The 19,094-nt window shown below is 33.2% G+C and overlaps 1 protein-coding gene across 1 annotated transcript; it reads left to right on the top strand.

Moving 5' to 3' along the window:
* The first annotated feature begins 7,867 nt into the window (after positions 1–7,867).
* On the top strand, positions 7,868–8,806 carry LOC129000634 (uncharacterized protein K02A2.6-like). The gene has a single exon (XM_054427596.1). It carries the CDS (start codon positions 7,868–7,870, stop codon positions 8,804–8,806), a length of 939 nt encoding a protein of 312 aa, XP_054283571.1.
* The last annotated feature ends 10,288 nt before the right edge of the window (positions 8,807–19,094 follow it).

Here is a 19,094-nt window from a genome sequence, read left to right as displayed (position 1 = left end):
TGCACGGTATTACTTAGTCAAGTATATACAAAATTACTTTATCACCACTGTTTGCATTTAATTACAACTGTCGATAATTTTGATGATTTCTAGTTAAATGTAAAATGGTTGTAAATGGTTCGTTGTATAATTTTAACATCTCGATCATAAGCAAGCTGTTGCAGCGGATCCGGTATAATCGGAAAACCAAGTCACAGCCTGTTTGTGAACAGGACTGTGAAATAAACTGAAAATATTTAACTCTCAATAATTTTTATCATCTATATTCGGTCCTTTTGCAATTAAATTAGGATGGTTTAAAATGTATCACAGAACATAAAAAAACTGAAATATTTCTATTGATGTAATAGTATCATAATATGTAATAAATAATCATTTTGACCATCCGTCAAATACAAAATTAAAATCGGTCTGAAATTATTTTCTAATGTTAAGAGTGATGTGAAAAGATCTCTCGAATAATTTTTGGCTTAAATAACCTAAATGAAACACCTTCAATTTGACATATAATCACTTTTATGCCTGTTAAATAAATAATCACCTCTTTACCAAGCTGAAATACAATTGACATTGGTCGGTACTGGAGGGTATTTTTAAGACATTTTATCACGCTTGTTATCATTAAGTGTGGGAAAAGAAGGATTTTCGTAAGTGAAAGAGCGCAAAGTAAACAATATCCGTTTTTATAAACCAGCCTCATCAATGATGCTGTTCTACCGTTACTTCCCAGTGTTTTTATAAACGCTGTATAAGGGAGGTTTATCTTAATTTTGAGTTATAAGATTTCCCTACTGTGGGTATACTTTCAGATTTGTAAGGTTAAAACTAACCATTCTGGAATTCAATTTCAAACATTATTTTGTTTATATACCTTGTAGGTTTATTCCAAAAATGATTAATACTAATGGCTGTTTAAGGTTATACTTTAAATTTTTAATCAAAATTCATACGGACTAATTAAACAAATATGACGTAATATTACCGCAATCAGACTTATCATATATAAAATCGAAGCATGTGTTTTATGTATGATCGAATTTGCATAGGGTTGAATTGAAAAAGATGTCATAAAGTGCTCTGTATCTTAATGGAGTGAACGGTTGATATATCGGGGTTTTTTCGTTTCAAATATACTATTGTTATTTACCTGGATGCGTGATAAAGTTACCAAAAGAAATTGACAATACGTGAACCATCACAAATTCTACATTATGGTAGTTTTTAATCATTTTTCAGTTATATTGGATCAGAATCAAAGCGTGTTATGTAAAATAATCCTTATAACCGGCTTAAATATAACGAAAAGGCAACACCAAAAGGCTTAGTTTGTTCAGAAGATGAGTTTATACTCATACTCGAAAAATACGAGCTTTGACAACGCTGTTAACAATTATGTTTGAAATAAATTACTTAAAGTTAAAATAAACTAGCATGAGAGGTAAATATATTTATAATTGGATCCTATTATATAAAGCTATTGGTGGGTTTGTCTATAATGAATGTAAAGAAGTTGCTAGAGGTCTAACAAAAGTTTCAGTTGAATCCAAAGGTTATTATTTAAGAAAATGTCGGTTCAAATATTCGTGATACAAAAAGTGATTTAAAAGAATAAAAATTTTTAGTTTTCTCATTTATTGTATGGTGGAGGTGATAATTTTACCACTTTCGCTAAATAATCCTCATATTTATTCGTTTTGCTTTTCTAAATACTAAGAAAGTCAATTATATAGCAAAATCTGTCAATAAATGTTTAATTTATAAACATAAATAAAAATATTTATTTTTAAACTTAATATTTTATGTTAGTTTGTTTTTAAAATACAATTTTGTAAATTCAGGGCCTCTCGTATATGGAAAGGCAGTGTTATTGGAAAACCCTGATATGAGATCCAGGCTCTTGGGCAAAGTTTTTACACAAAAAATATATGACTGATGTTTTATATGACTCTCGTTCCGTTAAAACTTGCATGAACCTAATAACGAAAAGCCCTAATATGAGATGCAGGCGTTGCTCTTGGCAAAGTTTTTACACACAAAATACAGGACTGAGATCTTATATGACCCTCTTTTCATGCAATCTTTACATGAACTTATTAAAGGAATGTCATGATGTATCTTTTTATAAAGGCAGGTCTTTATAGTTATTTTTAAATATTTATAACAGTTTTTTACAACATATACACTGTTTATTTTATAGTAAACCTCGTAGGCATTTATGCCTATAAATTCCATCATGCTAAAGGCCTTAAAAGTTATTTATTTTAAATTTCTCTACTAAAATGCATCGTATTGTTAATTTTTTTTCGGAGCTGTGAAGTGTGTTGTTTTATGCTTATGCAAAGATTAATGATATAGGTTTCTCAATACTTTAAACTATAGAAACTTACATTCGGTGTAAAATAGGAACATTATTGTGTATGAAGTTTGTTCAAACTTAAATTGATTTATGATTAAAGCAGTTTTGTAAGTAAAAGAATAATTTTGATAATTAATTCATAAAGAACGTTAATTGTGTTTTCCCTAATATCAGCATTATTTGAGAACAATTGTTAAAAGCAATGTGATAGATAAATCATGAGAAACGAAAATGAAGATACAAGAACAAACCGAATGGAGATAATAATGGTTGTTTTACTGACTTTACTGTACTTTACCAAAAAAGGTGTGTAGGCTCAAAGAACATATAGTTGTATAGGCATTCTTCTTATGTTTTTTATTGTTCCAGACTCTGTTGAAGTCTACAAATGTTTTTGCAATTCAAGCCTAGTGTGCATTCATGTGTATCTTTTTCTCGTATTTTCTTCTTAAAAATACAAAATTTACCAACAACAAAAAAAATTATATCACGCTTAAACATTCACCATACGATTCTGACTACTTAAACACTTCTTCGTAATAGGAATGAACTACAGTAAATAATTTTTTATCACATAAACATAAAACAAAACGAATTTCACGTAATTTGGCCAAAAATAAATAAATCTCTTGACAATATTTGAACAAAAAATCATAACATGTTCCTCGCTCACGTATACCCATAGGGTTTCATGTCAAATCTTCAATATTTTAATTTTCCCTGCAATCACATTGAAATAACCGCAGGGACGAGAACCGTTTGGTTTCAAGAGTAATATTTCATCAATTTATTTTTGATCAAACTTTTTGACATCTGGGGTAAAGTAAATTCTAATTAATAATATCATTGACTGATATTACTAGAAGATACTGAAGTAGAAATCTCAATTTTATATATTATCTGTCGCCAATTCTTTATTAAAAAAGAACATATTTGTGTGAGTCAGTCATAGAATGTGCTAGTGTCAAAAATTATATTTTGGAACTTATCTTTTGATGCTGACCACGTTGGTGGGTAGTAAGAGTTACTATAGCTCAGCGCAGGTGATGCTATTCGTTTTGATTGGTAAAAAACTATGGTTGTGTTTGGACAGAATTTAGTAATTTAGATCAGCACAATCTGTCGGCTAGCTCACATTAACTACGACGATTTTGGTTAAAATCTGGTGACAAATTTAACATGCGGATGTAATGTCTAGTAATATTTCGCCTAATTCATATAAGTGTGTTATCGTTTTTCATACTATTTTGTTATTCATTGCTGTTTATTAAAAATATTTCCTAATAAATGAATATAATCATAACACTAGACTATTTCTTGTGTGTGGCAGCCTAAAGAAAAAAAAATACCAACTAATAAATTAAAACACATTTTTGATCATTGTTGAACATTAGGTAAGGAGGAAACAAAAAAATATCACTATCACGCATTAATCCATATAAAACTATGTGTTCTTCCTATTAATTGTTACCCAACCAGAACACAAATGTTAGGAAGACAGAACACACGAGTAACCTACAATTGTCTTCTTGTCAACATGATTTACTGAATTTCCTCCGTTCCTTTATTGATCCGTCTCAAGTAATCATAACACAACCGAAATCCAAATGAACGCGTCTAGGTTTGGTGACAAGATTTATTGTGTTTTAGCTCATAATGCTGAAGGATACGCCTAACTATTTTAATTTTTGCCAATGTACTTTTCCTAGATTTTAAGCATCTATGAAAATAGAGGCAAATACAAGCATTAAGGGATCAAAATCATTGTGGTTCATGATTTCTTTTGTGTCATTACGTTTTAATTATAGTTCACTACATGAGTAATAAAGTAATTTAATTAAAAGTATGGTTTGAATTTTGATATAGACCATCACGAATACTGCGTTTGAACGATTATTGTGTATTTAATGTTGAAAGTTTTTATTTTTTATTTAAATATTCTCTATTAGATACTCTATTATTTGTTAAACAAATAATGGCTTTAATGTTGTTGGTATTGGAGTAACTGTTTTTAAGGAGTTAGTAAAAGGTATATTACCGAAAGTCTACTGTTAAGTCGAAACAGTGTCGTTTATTAAGTAATGAGTTTAAATAAACTTAAGAAAATAGGTTTCAGTGCGACACCTGACTTATAAAATACTATGTAAATACTAAATAAATAATACTAAATAAATAATATTTAATAAATATTATTTCTTAAAACTCAAACATGGGGCTATCTAAATTAATTATTGTAGTAGAAGTCATTATAGTTTCATATATGAACAGTCATAATTATTAGTAACGGAAGAGTTATTATGTTTTGCGGGGTGGCTGCACTGTGCACTGAGCCCTGAAGTGGGATGATTCGTCACGGCTCCGTCTTCTATGTCCAACAGCGATCGTAAGTGGTTCTTTTATAATTACTGTCCACTTTTCTAGCGTAACGTTAGGTTACGACATTTTGGCGCAGTCGGTAATAAACCTTTTTATCATAGTTAGGGTAGTACGCGATAACAGTTGTTGTTTTAGTGCGTATTATAGTTGAGATGATTAAAAATGGCGAGTATTAGCGTTGGCAGGATTTCTGAATTTAATCCAAGTGAGGAGGACATTGTGCCCTATTTGTTGCGCCTGAAACATTTTTTCAAAGCGAACAATGTCAAGAAGGAGAACGAGGTGTCGGTTTTAATTACAGTTATTGGTCCCAGGGTTTTATCGGTCCTATCCGATTTATTATCACCGGTAGAGGTAGATTCTAAGACCTATGATGAACTTGCAGCGTTGTTGAAATTACATTATGCGCCCAAGAAGTTGGTTGTGGCGGAGCGATATGTATTCTACTCTCGTGTGCAAAAGCCGGGCGAAAGCATAGCGGAGTTTGTGGTTTCAATAAAACATTTGGCTAGTTCGTGCAAATTTGGTACCTTTTTGAAAGACGCCTTGAGGGACAAAGTGATTTCCGGCATTTCTAATGAAACTATCCGGCAGAAATTGTTGTCGGAGGAATTGGACTTTGACGAAGCTTATGCGTCAGCGCTCAGGCTGGAACAGGCCGAATCGCAGTCAAGCCTATTTGTGCAACCTCGTGGGGACATTGCGAAAATCAATGTGAAAAGTCAAAATAGGCCTAAAACTTTCGTGAATAGGAGTAGTGAAAATCAAAATTCTAGAAACTCTTGTTGGAGGTGTGGTTCTGCGGGTCATTGGCCTAGTGCGTGTGCGTTCGCCAGTTACAAGTGTCACGGTTGTCAGAGAGTAGGTCATCTCAAGAAAGTGTGTAAAGCCAAGAAATCTTCTAGTTTCCATGGTAAAAAGTCGACACCTAGGATGGGGGTCCATCAAGTGGAGGAAGAGGTAGGCCTAGGCCTAGAAGTTCCGATGGCAGAGATAGGTCTGTACAATCTTAAATCAGGATCAGACAACGGCTATAAGGTAGGCCTAGTGGCTAATGATGTATATTTAGAAATGATTCTAGATACAGGCAGTGCCTTGACTATATGTCCTTCTGAGATATTTTATGAAAAATTTTCTAACCTCAAACTTAGGCCAGCAAATGTGAAACTTACTACTTAATCAGGTCATGATGTACCTGTTCTGGGACAAGTGAATGTCAATGTTAAATATAATAATCAGCAGGCGAGTTTGCCTTTGACAGTAGTTAGTTTAGAAAGTAAGAGTCAACCGATTCTGTTGGGGCGAAACTGGTTAGGCCAGTTGAGGTTAGATTGGCAAAATGTGTTTTCATGTAAAGCCACTGTGGATCACAGTTCTGATTTGGACATTGCTAAATTGAAGAGTAAATTTAAGTCAGTTTTTCAGCCTGGAACGGGCGAAATTAAGGGTGTTAAGGCTCATATTGTCTTAAAGGAGGGGACAGTCCCTAAGTTTTGTAAGGCGAGACCAGTGCCTTTTGCGTTAAGGGAGAAAGTTGAGAGTGAGTTGGACCGCATGGTTCAAGAGGATGTTGCGTACAGAGTTACTAATTCACAGTGGAGCACTCCACTTGTGGTTGTCCCTAAGCCTAATGGTGTTAGGCTTTGTGCCGATTATAAGATTACTCTTAATCAGTGTATTGAAATGGAACATTATCCGCTTCCACAGGCTCAAGATATTTTTGCAACTCTAGGCGGTTGCTCAGTTTTTAGCTGCCTTGATCTTTCAAATGCGTATCAGCAATTGGCGGTAGCGGATGAATCGCAACATCTGTTGACCCTAGCTACCCATAAGGGTCTGTATCGTTTAAAAAGGCTGCCATATGGTTTGTCTTCAGCTCCTGCAATTTTTCAGTCAGCCATCGACCAAATTTTAACAGGTCTTAAAGGAACGGTGGCGTACTTAGATGACGTCTTAGTGGCGGCTCGCTCTAAGGAAGAGGGGCTTGCCCGTCTGGCGCAGGTGCTGCAACGCCTTGATGAGTTTGGTGTTCGAGTAAACCAACAAAAGTGTAAGTTTTTGCAATCTTCAATCGAGTATTTAGGACATGTGATTACTCGAGATGGTCTCCGTCCACAAGAAAGTTTGTTAACTGCGCTGCGTAAAGCGCCTGAGCCTAGTACTAAGGAAGAGTTACGAGCCTATATTGGTCTAATAAATTATTATCATGCATTTATACCTAACCTGTCTGCTAGAATAAGCTGTTTTTATGACTTATTACATAAGGATCATCCATGGGTGTGGTCGGAGGTGTGTTCTAAGACTTTTCAGGAGAGTAAATCATGGGTGTTGGACTCAAGTTTGTTAGTTCACTATGATGTTAAAAAGCCCATAGTTCTGACGTGTGATGCGAGTCCCAGAGGGGTGGCTGCTGTTCTATCTCATCTTATCGATGGTCAGGAAAGGCCAATTGCCTTCGCATCGAAAACGCTAAGTTCCAGTGAACGGAATTATTCTCAGTTACATCGGGAGGCTCTGGCTTTGATCTTTGGAGTCAAAAAGTTTCATAAGTATATATATGGAAGACACTGTATTCTACAGACTGATCATCAGCCGTTGACGGCTATTTTTGGCTCTAAAAAGGGCGTTCCTAGTATGGCGGCAGCTAGGCTGCAGAGATGGGCCTTGATTCTATCAGCATATGATTTGGAGGTTAGGTACCGGAAGGGAGTGGATGTCCCTCACGCTGATGCGTTGTCTAGGTTACCCTTAGCAGAAGCGGAACCTATAGAGCTGGATGCTAATTTTGTTTCACATGTAGATGTGTGTACAGAAGTGATGAACAATTTCTGTGTTGTCAAGGACATTGCACCTATTACTGCCTTGCATATAGGTAAAATGACGGATAAGGATCCGATTCTTTCGAAGGTCCGAGATTTTGTGATGTACGGCTGGACGAGCTCTGTTGAGCCGGAACTAGCTATTTTTCTAAGGAAGAAGGACGAGTTGTCCGTGGAACAAGGTTGTTTGCTGTGGGGTTCTCGTGTAGTGATTCCAAAGAAACTGTATTCATCTGTGCTTCAAATGTTGCATGATCAACACCCGGGAGTTACGCGCATGAAGATGCTGGCGAGAAGTTATGTCTAGTGGCCAGGCATGGAAAAGTCGATTGAGGACGTAGTGGCTTCTTGTTCTGCTTGTCAGTTAACTAGGAATTCGGTACCTAAAGTACCGTTGCAGCAATGGCCTACAACATCAACTCGATGGCAGAGGATACACATTGACTTTGCGGAGGATCCAGAGTCGAGACAGCAACTTTTAGTTTTGATTGACACATACTCTAAATGGTTAGAGGTATTTATCATGAGTTCCATGAATTCTTCCAAGGTTATTGAGAAACTCCGTACCTTGTTTTCATCGTATGGATTGCCTGTCGAACTGGTGTCGGACAACGGAAGATCTTTTACTAGTCAAGAGTTCAAAACCTTTTTGCATAACAACAATGTGAAGTTCACATTAACTCCCCCGTATCATGCGGCTTCAAATGGATCTGCAGAGAGAAGTGTTCAGGAGGTCAAGAAAAACCTTTTGCGTCAAGTGATTGAGGAACATCAGCGTTCTCAGCGTACCACTCTTCAAATGAAATTAGATAATTTCTTGTTTGCGTACCGCAACACTCCAAATACAGTTACTGGCTTAACCCCTGCAGAAATGTTCCTGTCTTGGAAGCCTCGTACTCAGTTGGTTATGTTAAAACCCAATCTCCAGTCATCCATTGATCAAAAACACAGGGAACAAAAAGATGCAGCTGATAGGTTTAGGGGAAGAAGCAGATTTTTCTCAGAAGGTCAGGCAGTCTATGTCAAAACTGTCCGAAATGAAAAGATATCTTGGGTTCCTGGCAAAATAATTCTAAAGAGAAGTCCGGTCACCTATCTGGTGAGTGTTATTGGTGGAAAACCCCGATTTTGTCATGCGGATCACTTGAGAGCTCGGTATGCAGAAGAGGAGGAGATTTTTGTATCACCCAAGGATCCCGTTGTATCACCCCAAGTACCCAAGAATTCACCCCCGCCGGAGGATCGACCAACTTAGTCCCATGATGATGTCACCTGTACCTAGGCCTACTACCAGTCCCAGGGAGAGCCTAGGGCAAGCCCAGCCTCAGCCAACTCCTGCGTCGCCGCTAGCACAGTGCAGCCCACCACCCTCGCTGAGGAAGTCTGCACGGACTATGCGAAAGCCTCACAGGCTGGACTTGTAAAATTATTAATGAATAATGGGAAGAAGAAATTTTGGTTGCATTTTATTGAAAGTGAATTTATTTTATTTTGAAAGTTGAGTTAATTTTGAATTTATGATATTGACTTTTTTTATGGGGAAGACGAGTGTAGTAGAAGTCATTATAGTTTCATATATGAACAGTCATAATTATTAGTAACGGAAGAGTTATTATGTTTTGCGGGGTGGCTGCACTGTGCACTGAGCCCTGAAGTGGGATGATTCGTCACGGCTCCTTCTTCTATGTCCAACAGCGATCGTAAGTGGTTCTTTTATCATTACTGTCCACTTTTCTAGCGTAACGTTAGGTTACGACAATTATAATTAAGAAATATTTCTTCAACAGTTTTCGTCGTTGATTTAATAAAACAATATTTCTTTTCTTAGCAGGAAACTGTTACAAATTTAACGAATAAAGCGATGGTAGACTGATAAATCCATATTAAATATCCGCTGAAAATCCACAGAAAATATGTCGCACACGAGGTAAAGGCTGAGTCACCGATGTCCAACCCAGTCTAGGCTGTAAGCTTTTTCCGATATTATGGACCTTGTGTGTAGTCCAGATAAGACACCTTGAGTGTCAAAGTAACTTTTTAGCGATGTTTAACTAAACCGACTCATAAACAATAATTATATTCCTAATAATGACGCGTGTGTTATTTAAACTAACTCTTTTGTCTGTAAAATATTAACTAAAGGTAGGTCACTGGATTAGACCTTAGATGAATAATATGTAAACTAGATTTATTTATTTATTTATTTATTGCTCTTTACAATTTTTACATTGTGTAGCATTTTTACATTGTGTGATTCTATTATTTATAATTACATAGGGGTTATTTTATAAAATTACACTTTATATTAAATTTAACTTTGAACAAATTAATCAATACATTACTTGATTAATTTATCAATACATTATTTAGATGCTTTTTATACCTACTGGGTTTAACAGAAGTACTAAATAACAGTCTCATCTTTGTGCATAAAAAAGTTCACTCCAATTCAAAAAAGCTTAACGAAGATTAATAAAAAATACTAGTTTTAGTGAGTTAATTGGATATCAAAAATAACAATTATATAAAATGCAAATACAATATATTCAATTGCATGGACTATTCACAAATCTCTATTATCTCAGGATGAATTTTATAAAATGTAATTTTAATTTTGACTAAGCTACATTATAGTTTTTAAACAATATTTAAATGCAATAAATATGTAGCTACTTTGGTACTATACCAACCGCACCCCATAACTATAACCTAACCTAATGACTATAAGGGTGGACTATATTTTAGGTTAGGTTATGAAGATTTTGTTATTTAAACCAATTAAAATCTTATGTAGAAGTTGATTTATAGGTGGAGTCGGTATGTACCAACATATATTAGAGATAACCACAAAAATCAAAGTTAATAATCGTTTCAATTCTCATGTACAAAAAATGCGATATTGCTAGTTCCTGTGTATAATTAAAAATAATATAGATTATAAATGATTTTTAATAGTTTCAATTAATCAATTATCAATTAAAATAGCAGAGTAAGTTAGTTACATCTTACTTCACAGATCCCAATTAAAGTTAACCTCACTTTAGTTAACTTGGTTAGCTTTGTCTCGCTCAGCTAACAAAACGTAGATTATAACTAGTCTTCACTAGTTACATGAAATGTCTTGAATGTTGTTGTATGGTTGTGCAAACATTGTCGGAAACTTGTGGCATGATTTTATGTTGCAACCCTAGCTAAAACTATATTTATAATACCTTATGTTATAGCCTTTTAACATTTTGCCTACCTGCCATCGTATTCCTCTGTAAAAGGTCCCTTGTGATACCTGGTAGTGTATGTGAATAATGTAAATACATAATTGTACATTGAATGATATTATAAAATCGCGTAGTTATTTATTATTTCACACAAATATCTATACTGAATACCATTTTGAAATCAACCAACTAAGTTTCAAAAGCTCTTTATCGAGTTAAAGACGTCGCAATAATCAAGGGTTTTGTTCCTTCTCATTTAAAGTTTGACAAACAAACGTGTTGTAGTGTTGATTTTGAATTTCAACCGAGCTTTTAAATACTTTGTTTGTAAAGTCTTCTGCCAAACGACTACTAGACTTTGTCAACTATTCTTGTTTTATCAATTTTGTTTGCTAACTAAAACAACTATGAACTTTCATTAATTGTTGTTTTTACTACACTTTTCAAAACACTTGTACTACACTTGTAGTTTCATAAAAAAGTAAATATGGGTTTCATTTAAGGTGATTTAAGATAAAAGCACCTAATAAGCTAAAATTATGTAATGTATACAGTTTTCATATATTTAAAACTATATAAATGGCATAAATTCGGCCATCTTTCTTCAACCATTTGTAAAAATTAAGTATTATAAAGTTTCCTTTCTGACAGTATAATAAGAAATTACCTGTCACATTTTAATTAAAAATATATGATAAATGTTTTTATGTCTTATTTTTTTAATACACATATAAACAGAAAAAGATAAATTTTGATCGGAAACATGTTTCCGAATAAGGAGAAAGAAAAATGCATTGGTAAGTAAATTAGTCAGCTGTTTTAGTAAAGACAACTTTAAGAAGATTATGTATCAAATCGCCTCATAAAAATTGCTTCAGACGTTGCAGTAAACAGTTCGTAAAACGGGATCAGTACCAAAAAGGTAAACTTCTGGGAGACCACCTGCATCAGTGGTAACAATTAAAAACGTAAGAAAGTTTGGTTTAGAAGACCAGATCTAACTCCATGTAATTTTTTCTTATATACGTCATAGACATAGTTTACTCTAAGAAAATGCGTAATCTTTCTCATTAAAAGAAAGGATATTATGAAAAACTGTCGTCGGTAACAAGATCTATGTTGTACAGCTTATAGTCCTATACGTTTTACGTTTACCCTATACGTTATTCAAAATACTGATCCATACAGTACAGTTTATTGAACATGTTCTTGCTATGCGTATTGAACAAATTATTACTTTAGGATATTATATATTATAATATGTTGGTGTAACTCCGCTGGTTTCCGCTGCGTGCATGACGCAAGTTTAAAAATGCTAGCGTGACCTGCTGCAATCAAAGTTAATCCTATATCTCTAGCCTGACTCAGAATACGCTAAAACTTACCCAACCATTATACTCTTGTATTATCTGATTTCAAAGCTAATCCTATAGATGTTTAGGTAGGTATCAGCAATCTGACACCTAGTTTCTCCTTAGCTAGTCAACAAACCCTATAATTGGTAAGCGGAAAATCACAAAAACCACAGTAGCTTTCAAACCGTAAATTTTACAGCTTTTAGTAGTGTACTATACTCTTTGGATATTAACTAAGATCTTTGAGTCGTCGTTGTAAAAATTAAATTTTACGTTTTTATGGGTTTTTATTAGAAAATCGCTATTAAAAACTAAAATTTTAAAAATAAGAAAACTACTGTAGATAATGTAAATCAGTATCCATTCCTACCAAACACTATACCACTCAGCTTTTAATTAGTTAGTTATATTTATTACCTAACATTCAATCCACCAAATAATACTAAGATAAAAAAAAACAATTGTATGATATTTTATTTTTATTTTTCGCCTTTATAAAACATCTATAGGCAAGCAGAATACCTTAAAATAAGCTAAAAATAAGCACAAAAAACTGTTTTAAATAAAAAAATAACTTGGGGACCTTATGGGTTACCATGCTGGTGACATAATAACAACGAAATATAAACGGAAAATCAAAACAAATGGAAGAAATTCGAACCACATGTTTTATTTACAGCGTTGGGTGAAATAAAGAAGCCTGTACACATTTTTGGTCGAGTTTTTGACCACTGGACGACCACTAGTTTTTATTAATTGTTGAAATCTTAGATATGTATAGGGTAGTGTGCGAAGGTTGTGCAGTCAATTTTACTACAAATGTGTGGGTAGCCAACATTTTATAGGCAATTCATTAATTAACCCCTTGAGTTTTCAAATGCTTGACATTTTCTATTGTTTTCAGGTGAGCATCTGTACACTTGATGGCTTTAAACATGGTGGAAGGGTAAGCAAGTTATATCTATGACGATTATTTTAACGTATTTATCGTAATTTCCTTAGTTCTGTATATGTTAGAACTAATTTGTAACAATACACGTATCCCGTAACGCAATACTTAACTTCAATAGAATTGGTTTATTATAACCCTATTCTAATCATACAGCCCAAAATTGATATTGAAACTTAAAGCATAAATAGTAGGCAGCTACAATTCACTTTACAAAAGCCGAATTGGGAACTTGTATTTTGAAAGTTGCAATGTTTCAGGTAAATAAAAATAACAATTTATTTTAGTAAAATGTATTTATAATCCTAAACCAATAAAGAAGCAAAACTTGATGTAAAATAAGTGGTAAATCACGTAAAATATTTTCCTATAACATTCAACTTATCTTTTAATACATATTCATAAGGGGTTGTTGGAATTTCAATATTGTCTTGTTTGTGTCAAAGATCTTCCATTACAGAATGTTAGCAGAACATTCACATGCCTTGCACTACTTGCCAAGACACATTTCTTAAGTTTTCTTTTATTTCTTGGAATCGCTCAGACATTTAGAGTGGTGAGGTTTGGCCAGTTTCCAGTTTTGGTTTTAAACACACAACAGTTAATAAGGTTAGAGAACAACATTTCTGCTTTTTATATTAGATAATATTTGTATGTTCTGGTTTACTCATTGGTTGTCAGTAGACCTACCATGTTGAGGGTTTAATTATAACTGCAAGGGAGGTACTAAAACACGGAAGGTGCATAAAAGTAGAGGATTAAATTATGCATCTACAGCACGATTATATTAGATCTCGAGTTTATTAAAACTGCTAGATGTGTTTGTGAGGAGATTGTTATTATATTTTATTGCTCAAATGTAAAAGTAAAAATACCGGCTTCCATAAATAGTTAAAACACCCTAACCTCTTTCCCTTAAACTGGTAATACCACAGATCTTTAAGACTAAACTTGTTAAAATTAAATGGTAACCATTATGTATTTTACCTATGAAACAGATAAAAAAGTTATTTTTGGAGAATGTAGGTAGTAACATTTTTCTGCTTTTAGATAAGTTAGATATAATGTGATGCTGCATTCATATCCTATTAATAAAAATAATGATCATGTCTTATCTCATGTTATTCTATATTATGGTAATAACATGAAATTGAATTATGTTATGAATTAAACACCTTTTTTTCATATTGATAAGATTGTAACTTGGTAGTATTACCTCTATTTTATGTCTTAAACCTTCATCACATAGTTTGTAATAATGAACACGCAAGAGAAAGCTCAGTGTGTTGAATATCACATTGAGACAAAATCTAACACAATGTAATTTTTCCGTCTGGGGTATTGTCAAAGACCAAGTTTGAGAATTGACATTTAAAATCAATGCAGCCTTCAGCATCATCACTGATGAAACAAGACATGGAGTGAGATCAGAGTTAGATAACCATAATCAAAGTATTGACTGTCTTTTTGCCAACAATGGAAGCCATGTTGAAATTTTTTAATTAAACTTATAACGAGAAAATCTTAAAAAACGTGTGTGTTACTTTACATTTAATAAACTTTTTATAAGTCTGTTATTATATATTATATTGTTATTATATATGCAAATTTACACTGCAACAAAATTGTTCAGTTTTTTTGGGACACCCTATATAATATATAATTAATGAATTTGCCATAACAGCTGATAGACTAACCTTTGAAGTATTAAAATTGTACTTATCTCATTCTTCATTCTCATTTTTTCTTATTATTTTGAACCTCATTGGTTCATTTGTGCTGTGAAGTAACAAAACAATGCTGTCTAGTAAGTAAACGATACTGTTAAGTGAATCTTTTCAATTCTATGAACTGAGCTGTAAAGGCTAGTTTAAAACAGTCGTAAGTAAAATTGTAAAGTGTTCATGTCAAGTACTTTAAAATATCAATTAGTTAAAAAGTGTCGGGCATTTGAAGTTTAGTGAAATATAATTAATCGGTAACTCCTTTACGGGCAGAATTCAAACCACGTTATATAACTAAATGTTTAACCAGTACACCCATGAGCAACCATGTTCACATTCAATATTTGACAACAGAAAAGCACCAAACGACAACCAACAGCAATAACTGTAAAAGTAACATCTCCAGCGCTGCTCGGCGCCAGATTAATTTCTAGACAACTCGTAATCCTTCACGACCTTCACGTGACCTAGAAATTACAAGACTGTAAAATGACGCTTCAAGAAAGGTTTAAGTTATGAATTAAAGCGAATATGTGAAAGCTTCTAGAATTAAAATAAATTTTATTTGCCTTAATATATATATTAATATATTGGTAGTCTTTGCACCGAGTTTTTACATCAACTACAAAATCATCCTATTTTCCCCCGATGAATATGCAAAAATTTTTATTTTGGACCTAAATTCTGCAAATAAACCAATAATATTTGTATTGATGGTAATGATCATTTTATGGTTAATTAATTTCATTTTGAGACAAAATGATTACACCTTAATTTTATATAATACAACCTCCAACTATAGTTTAATTAAGAACAATAAAAGTAGCTATAGCATTGTGATTTCCTACAAACATATTACATTTTGTAATTTACCGATGGCCAATAATGCCAAAGCAATAAGCTGTTATTAGCTTCAGAAGGGGTATTCGTAGTGAACACCAATGTGTCATAGTACCCCATCAATCTTTAATTAGTAGGTAGCATCATTAACTGGTGATAATATGTTGCCGTGTACGCACGCTTGTTTTGTAAGCTAAAACACAGTATAAATACTGAGACCAATTATCCGGCTTAACTAGTAGAGTGTGCCTAAAATAAAATAAACCAATATGTCGTTTGATAACGTCAAAATAACTCACTGCCATAAGTTATTTTATCCAATAACATTTCAAGTGGACTTTTGTGGGAAAATTGCCTGTCATAATCGTAGCTTGCCAAAACAATTTTCAAATAAATTGTAGACTAATATTAATTAAAATAAATAATGACTACGATGAGGGATATAGTAAAGTTTGACACTATTAGTTGGAATTCTTAATTATAATAGAGCATAAAGGAAGGCATGAATAATTAATTCTTAGGTGTATAAAGTTTGTCTTTGTTACAGTTCTTTGTACGGATGAGATAGATTATAGACATTTTACTTTTGAAACTTTGATGATTTTTTTAAATACACTGAATTCAAGTTAAGATTTTCATATATGATACGTAATGGGAAATGACACAAAAATAATAATTTGAACAATTATGATTTCGGTAAAATAATGTTTGGATATTGGGTTTTATATTGAGTTTTTAATTTGCATGCTATGATCTGATTTCTGTATCCATAGGAGGTTTATTTAAATCAGATGACCGCACGGATTCACGTTCTTTTTTATTGTGGTTGTTTAACCATCAGAAATGTAATATCTACAGAATTCTTGCTGAGTGTTCTGTTGTTTATTTATTATATTGCATGTCCAATAAGTCAACCTTTTTAAATAGAAACTCTCATTTGTTTAGTTAATATGAAAAACTTGTTTTATATATACCAAGATTCTAAATGAAAAATTGTCCAAATTGTAAAATGCATTTAAATACTAAATGAATATTTGATTTTTAAAAAAGATTAAAAAACTCTGATAAAACAGTTACATTTTGCTTAGGTAACAGAAAAAGGAAAAATTAACTTGTGCAATAAAAATATGAAATATTGCAATACCACAGCTACCAGCTAATACGTATCTGGACTAAGCTGGAATTCCAAACTAATTAGGTAGATTTAATTACTTATTGAATTACAATAAATCCAATTTAACCCTTTACTCGGATTATTGCAACTACTCTGTTATTATTATTATTATTATTAATATTAGGGTCTAGTGTGTTCATAAGTAGCAATCTACAAATTCTTGTTTAGTGCAAATTAATCTTTGAAGCGTAATAACAGGGACTAATTATATTGTTGGTTAATTGTTTTGAAATAAATACTGTTTATTTAACTGATACACGATACAATTTTGCCCCAAATAACGTTTGTGTCCAGTTTTGGATGAAAAAATTGTGTAATAATTATCAACTTATCACTGGCTTTCAAAAAAGTTCCAAAATTTTTTTTAAGGTTTGACAGTTAAGAAAATGGAAAGATTACTCATTTCCTATATTTTATTCATGGCCTTTAACAAGTATCGCGTTTATTTAAATGCAAGTTTTTTTTTTGTTGCAAGTTCTCTAAACAAGCAGTTTTAATTATATAGATCTTCGCTGTGTGCCCCGTATATAGTAAAACGCAGAGAACCTATACATTCACAACATTTATTAGATAGAATAATTATCGTAATGCAGTATTGTGAAAATAACCCAAAGGTACTAAGAAAAGTAATAGGTATCACGATATATTTTTAAAATAGCATTAATAAAAAAGTTATTCTCTAAATATTTAATTTTATAAAATAGAAAACAAGGGTTCATACAATTTTCAATGACTTTTTTTATGAAGGGATTCCTTGATACCTAGGCCTAACGCTTATTGAGATTAAGGACTAAAACTAGTTGCAACTGCAGCAACCAAGGTTTACTATATGCAGGTGATATAAACGATTTTAAATAAAAATAATCACTAGAATAGTTCGGACCCATAAGAAATACTTGGTATAAGGCAGATTTGTTGGGTTAATTAAACCTACAATTCATCATCCATCACACAAAACCCCTAATCAATCTACTTTGTCGACAGACAGCTGGACGGACAAAAGCTGTTGTCATTTGACAATTCATTAATTCTCAAGACATTGCTCAAGGCACTTTATTTACTTTGAGTGTTCAGACCAATTCTCCATTAATCGTGCACTTAGGAAATTTCGCCAAAGTAGAATAGTTTTAATAGTTAAAACAGATTACAATTACCGGATCTTTTACTTTCTCACCAAAAAAGTCCCAGAAGGGTCAAATATTAGAAAAATTATTATAGATAGAGCTTCGAAAGCTGTTACACAGTAACTAGGCATTTAAATCTGAACACATGCTTTCGATGACCTCTTCAGGGGGACGGCCTATAGGAGTCAGACCAAAAAGTTAAAAGTAAGCATAGGTTGATATACTGTACTCATCAAAGGTCTAATAGAATGAAATGCCGCAAATTACAACTCAAACGGACAACCAAGTCAAAAATGGCAGCCATTCAAAGATTTCTTTAATCTGACATTTTGAATCTTTGAATCTGGTGTCCCCCATTTTTTCTATTTTTTCTATCATTTGGCTATCATTTGGCTATCATTTTGATACGGTTGTCAGTTTGAGTTCGGGTTTGCGGCATTGTATTTTACCAACAACGAATTTTAATTTAATGCGCATATCGACCTATGCTTACCTTTCAGATTTTCTTCTGACTCCTTTCGGGCCGTCCCCTTGAGGAGGTAGTGCAACTTTGAATAATGTGTTAAAATGATCTTAATGCCCAGTAACTGTGTACCAAGTTTTGAAGCTCTTTCTTAATTAAATTTGTTAAATATTAAACCGTCTCCGGACTTTTTTTCACCCTGTATACATAGTAGAGGGAGAAAAATATTTCTAGTTTGAGTTACCGGTGGGTATATCCGTTTTGAGCCCCTCTGAACCCAAAAAAGTGGTTTTCTAAGTGATGTGTGTGGATGTGTACAGATCTACTACACTAGTGGTCTGATTTTGATGAAATTTGGTTACGTGAGTACTAATGCACGGTATCACCCCGGAGTCATTATATTTTTTTTTTATTTTAGATTTTTTATGGGGATTTTCCTATAAAACCCCGTAAAATAAACGGTTATCTGATTTAAAAAACGGTGCGAACGATTTTGGTTAAAATTCTGTATGTTTCTCGAACAACAAATTGGCACAACAAATTGGCTCCGGCCACACGAGGCGAATTAAGCCGCGCGGCTTATCTTCGCGCGAAGTTAAGCCACGCGAAGTACCTGGCCACACGGGGCGGATGAACCGCTTCCTTTTGGGGTTTCCCAGTCTCAGTACTCCATTGAACATATAACATATAAAACATAGT

Source organism: Macrosteles quadrilineatus, unplaced genomic scaffold (genome assembly GCF_028750875.1).
Source record: "Macrosteles quadrilineatus isolate MER2022 unplaced genomic scaffold, UCM_ALF_1.0 Scaffold_8__2_contigs__length_117827958, whole genome shotgun sequence".
Taxonomy (NCBI): Eukaryota; Metazoa; Arthropoda; class Insecta; order Hemiptera; family Cicadellidae; genus Macrosteles; species Macrosteles quadrilineatus.
This window is presented reverse-complemented; position numbering and strand designations above follow the sequence as displayed.

Coding starts and splice junctions, on each gene's coding strand:
- LOC129000634 (XM_054427596.1), top strand. CDS start 7,868: ATGGAAAAGTCGATTGAGGACGTAGTGGCTTCTTGTTCTGCTTGTCAG.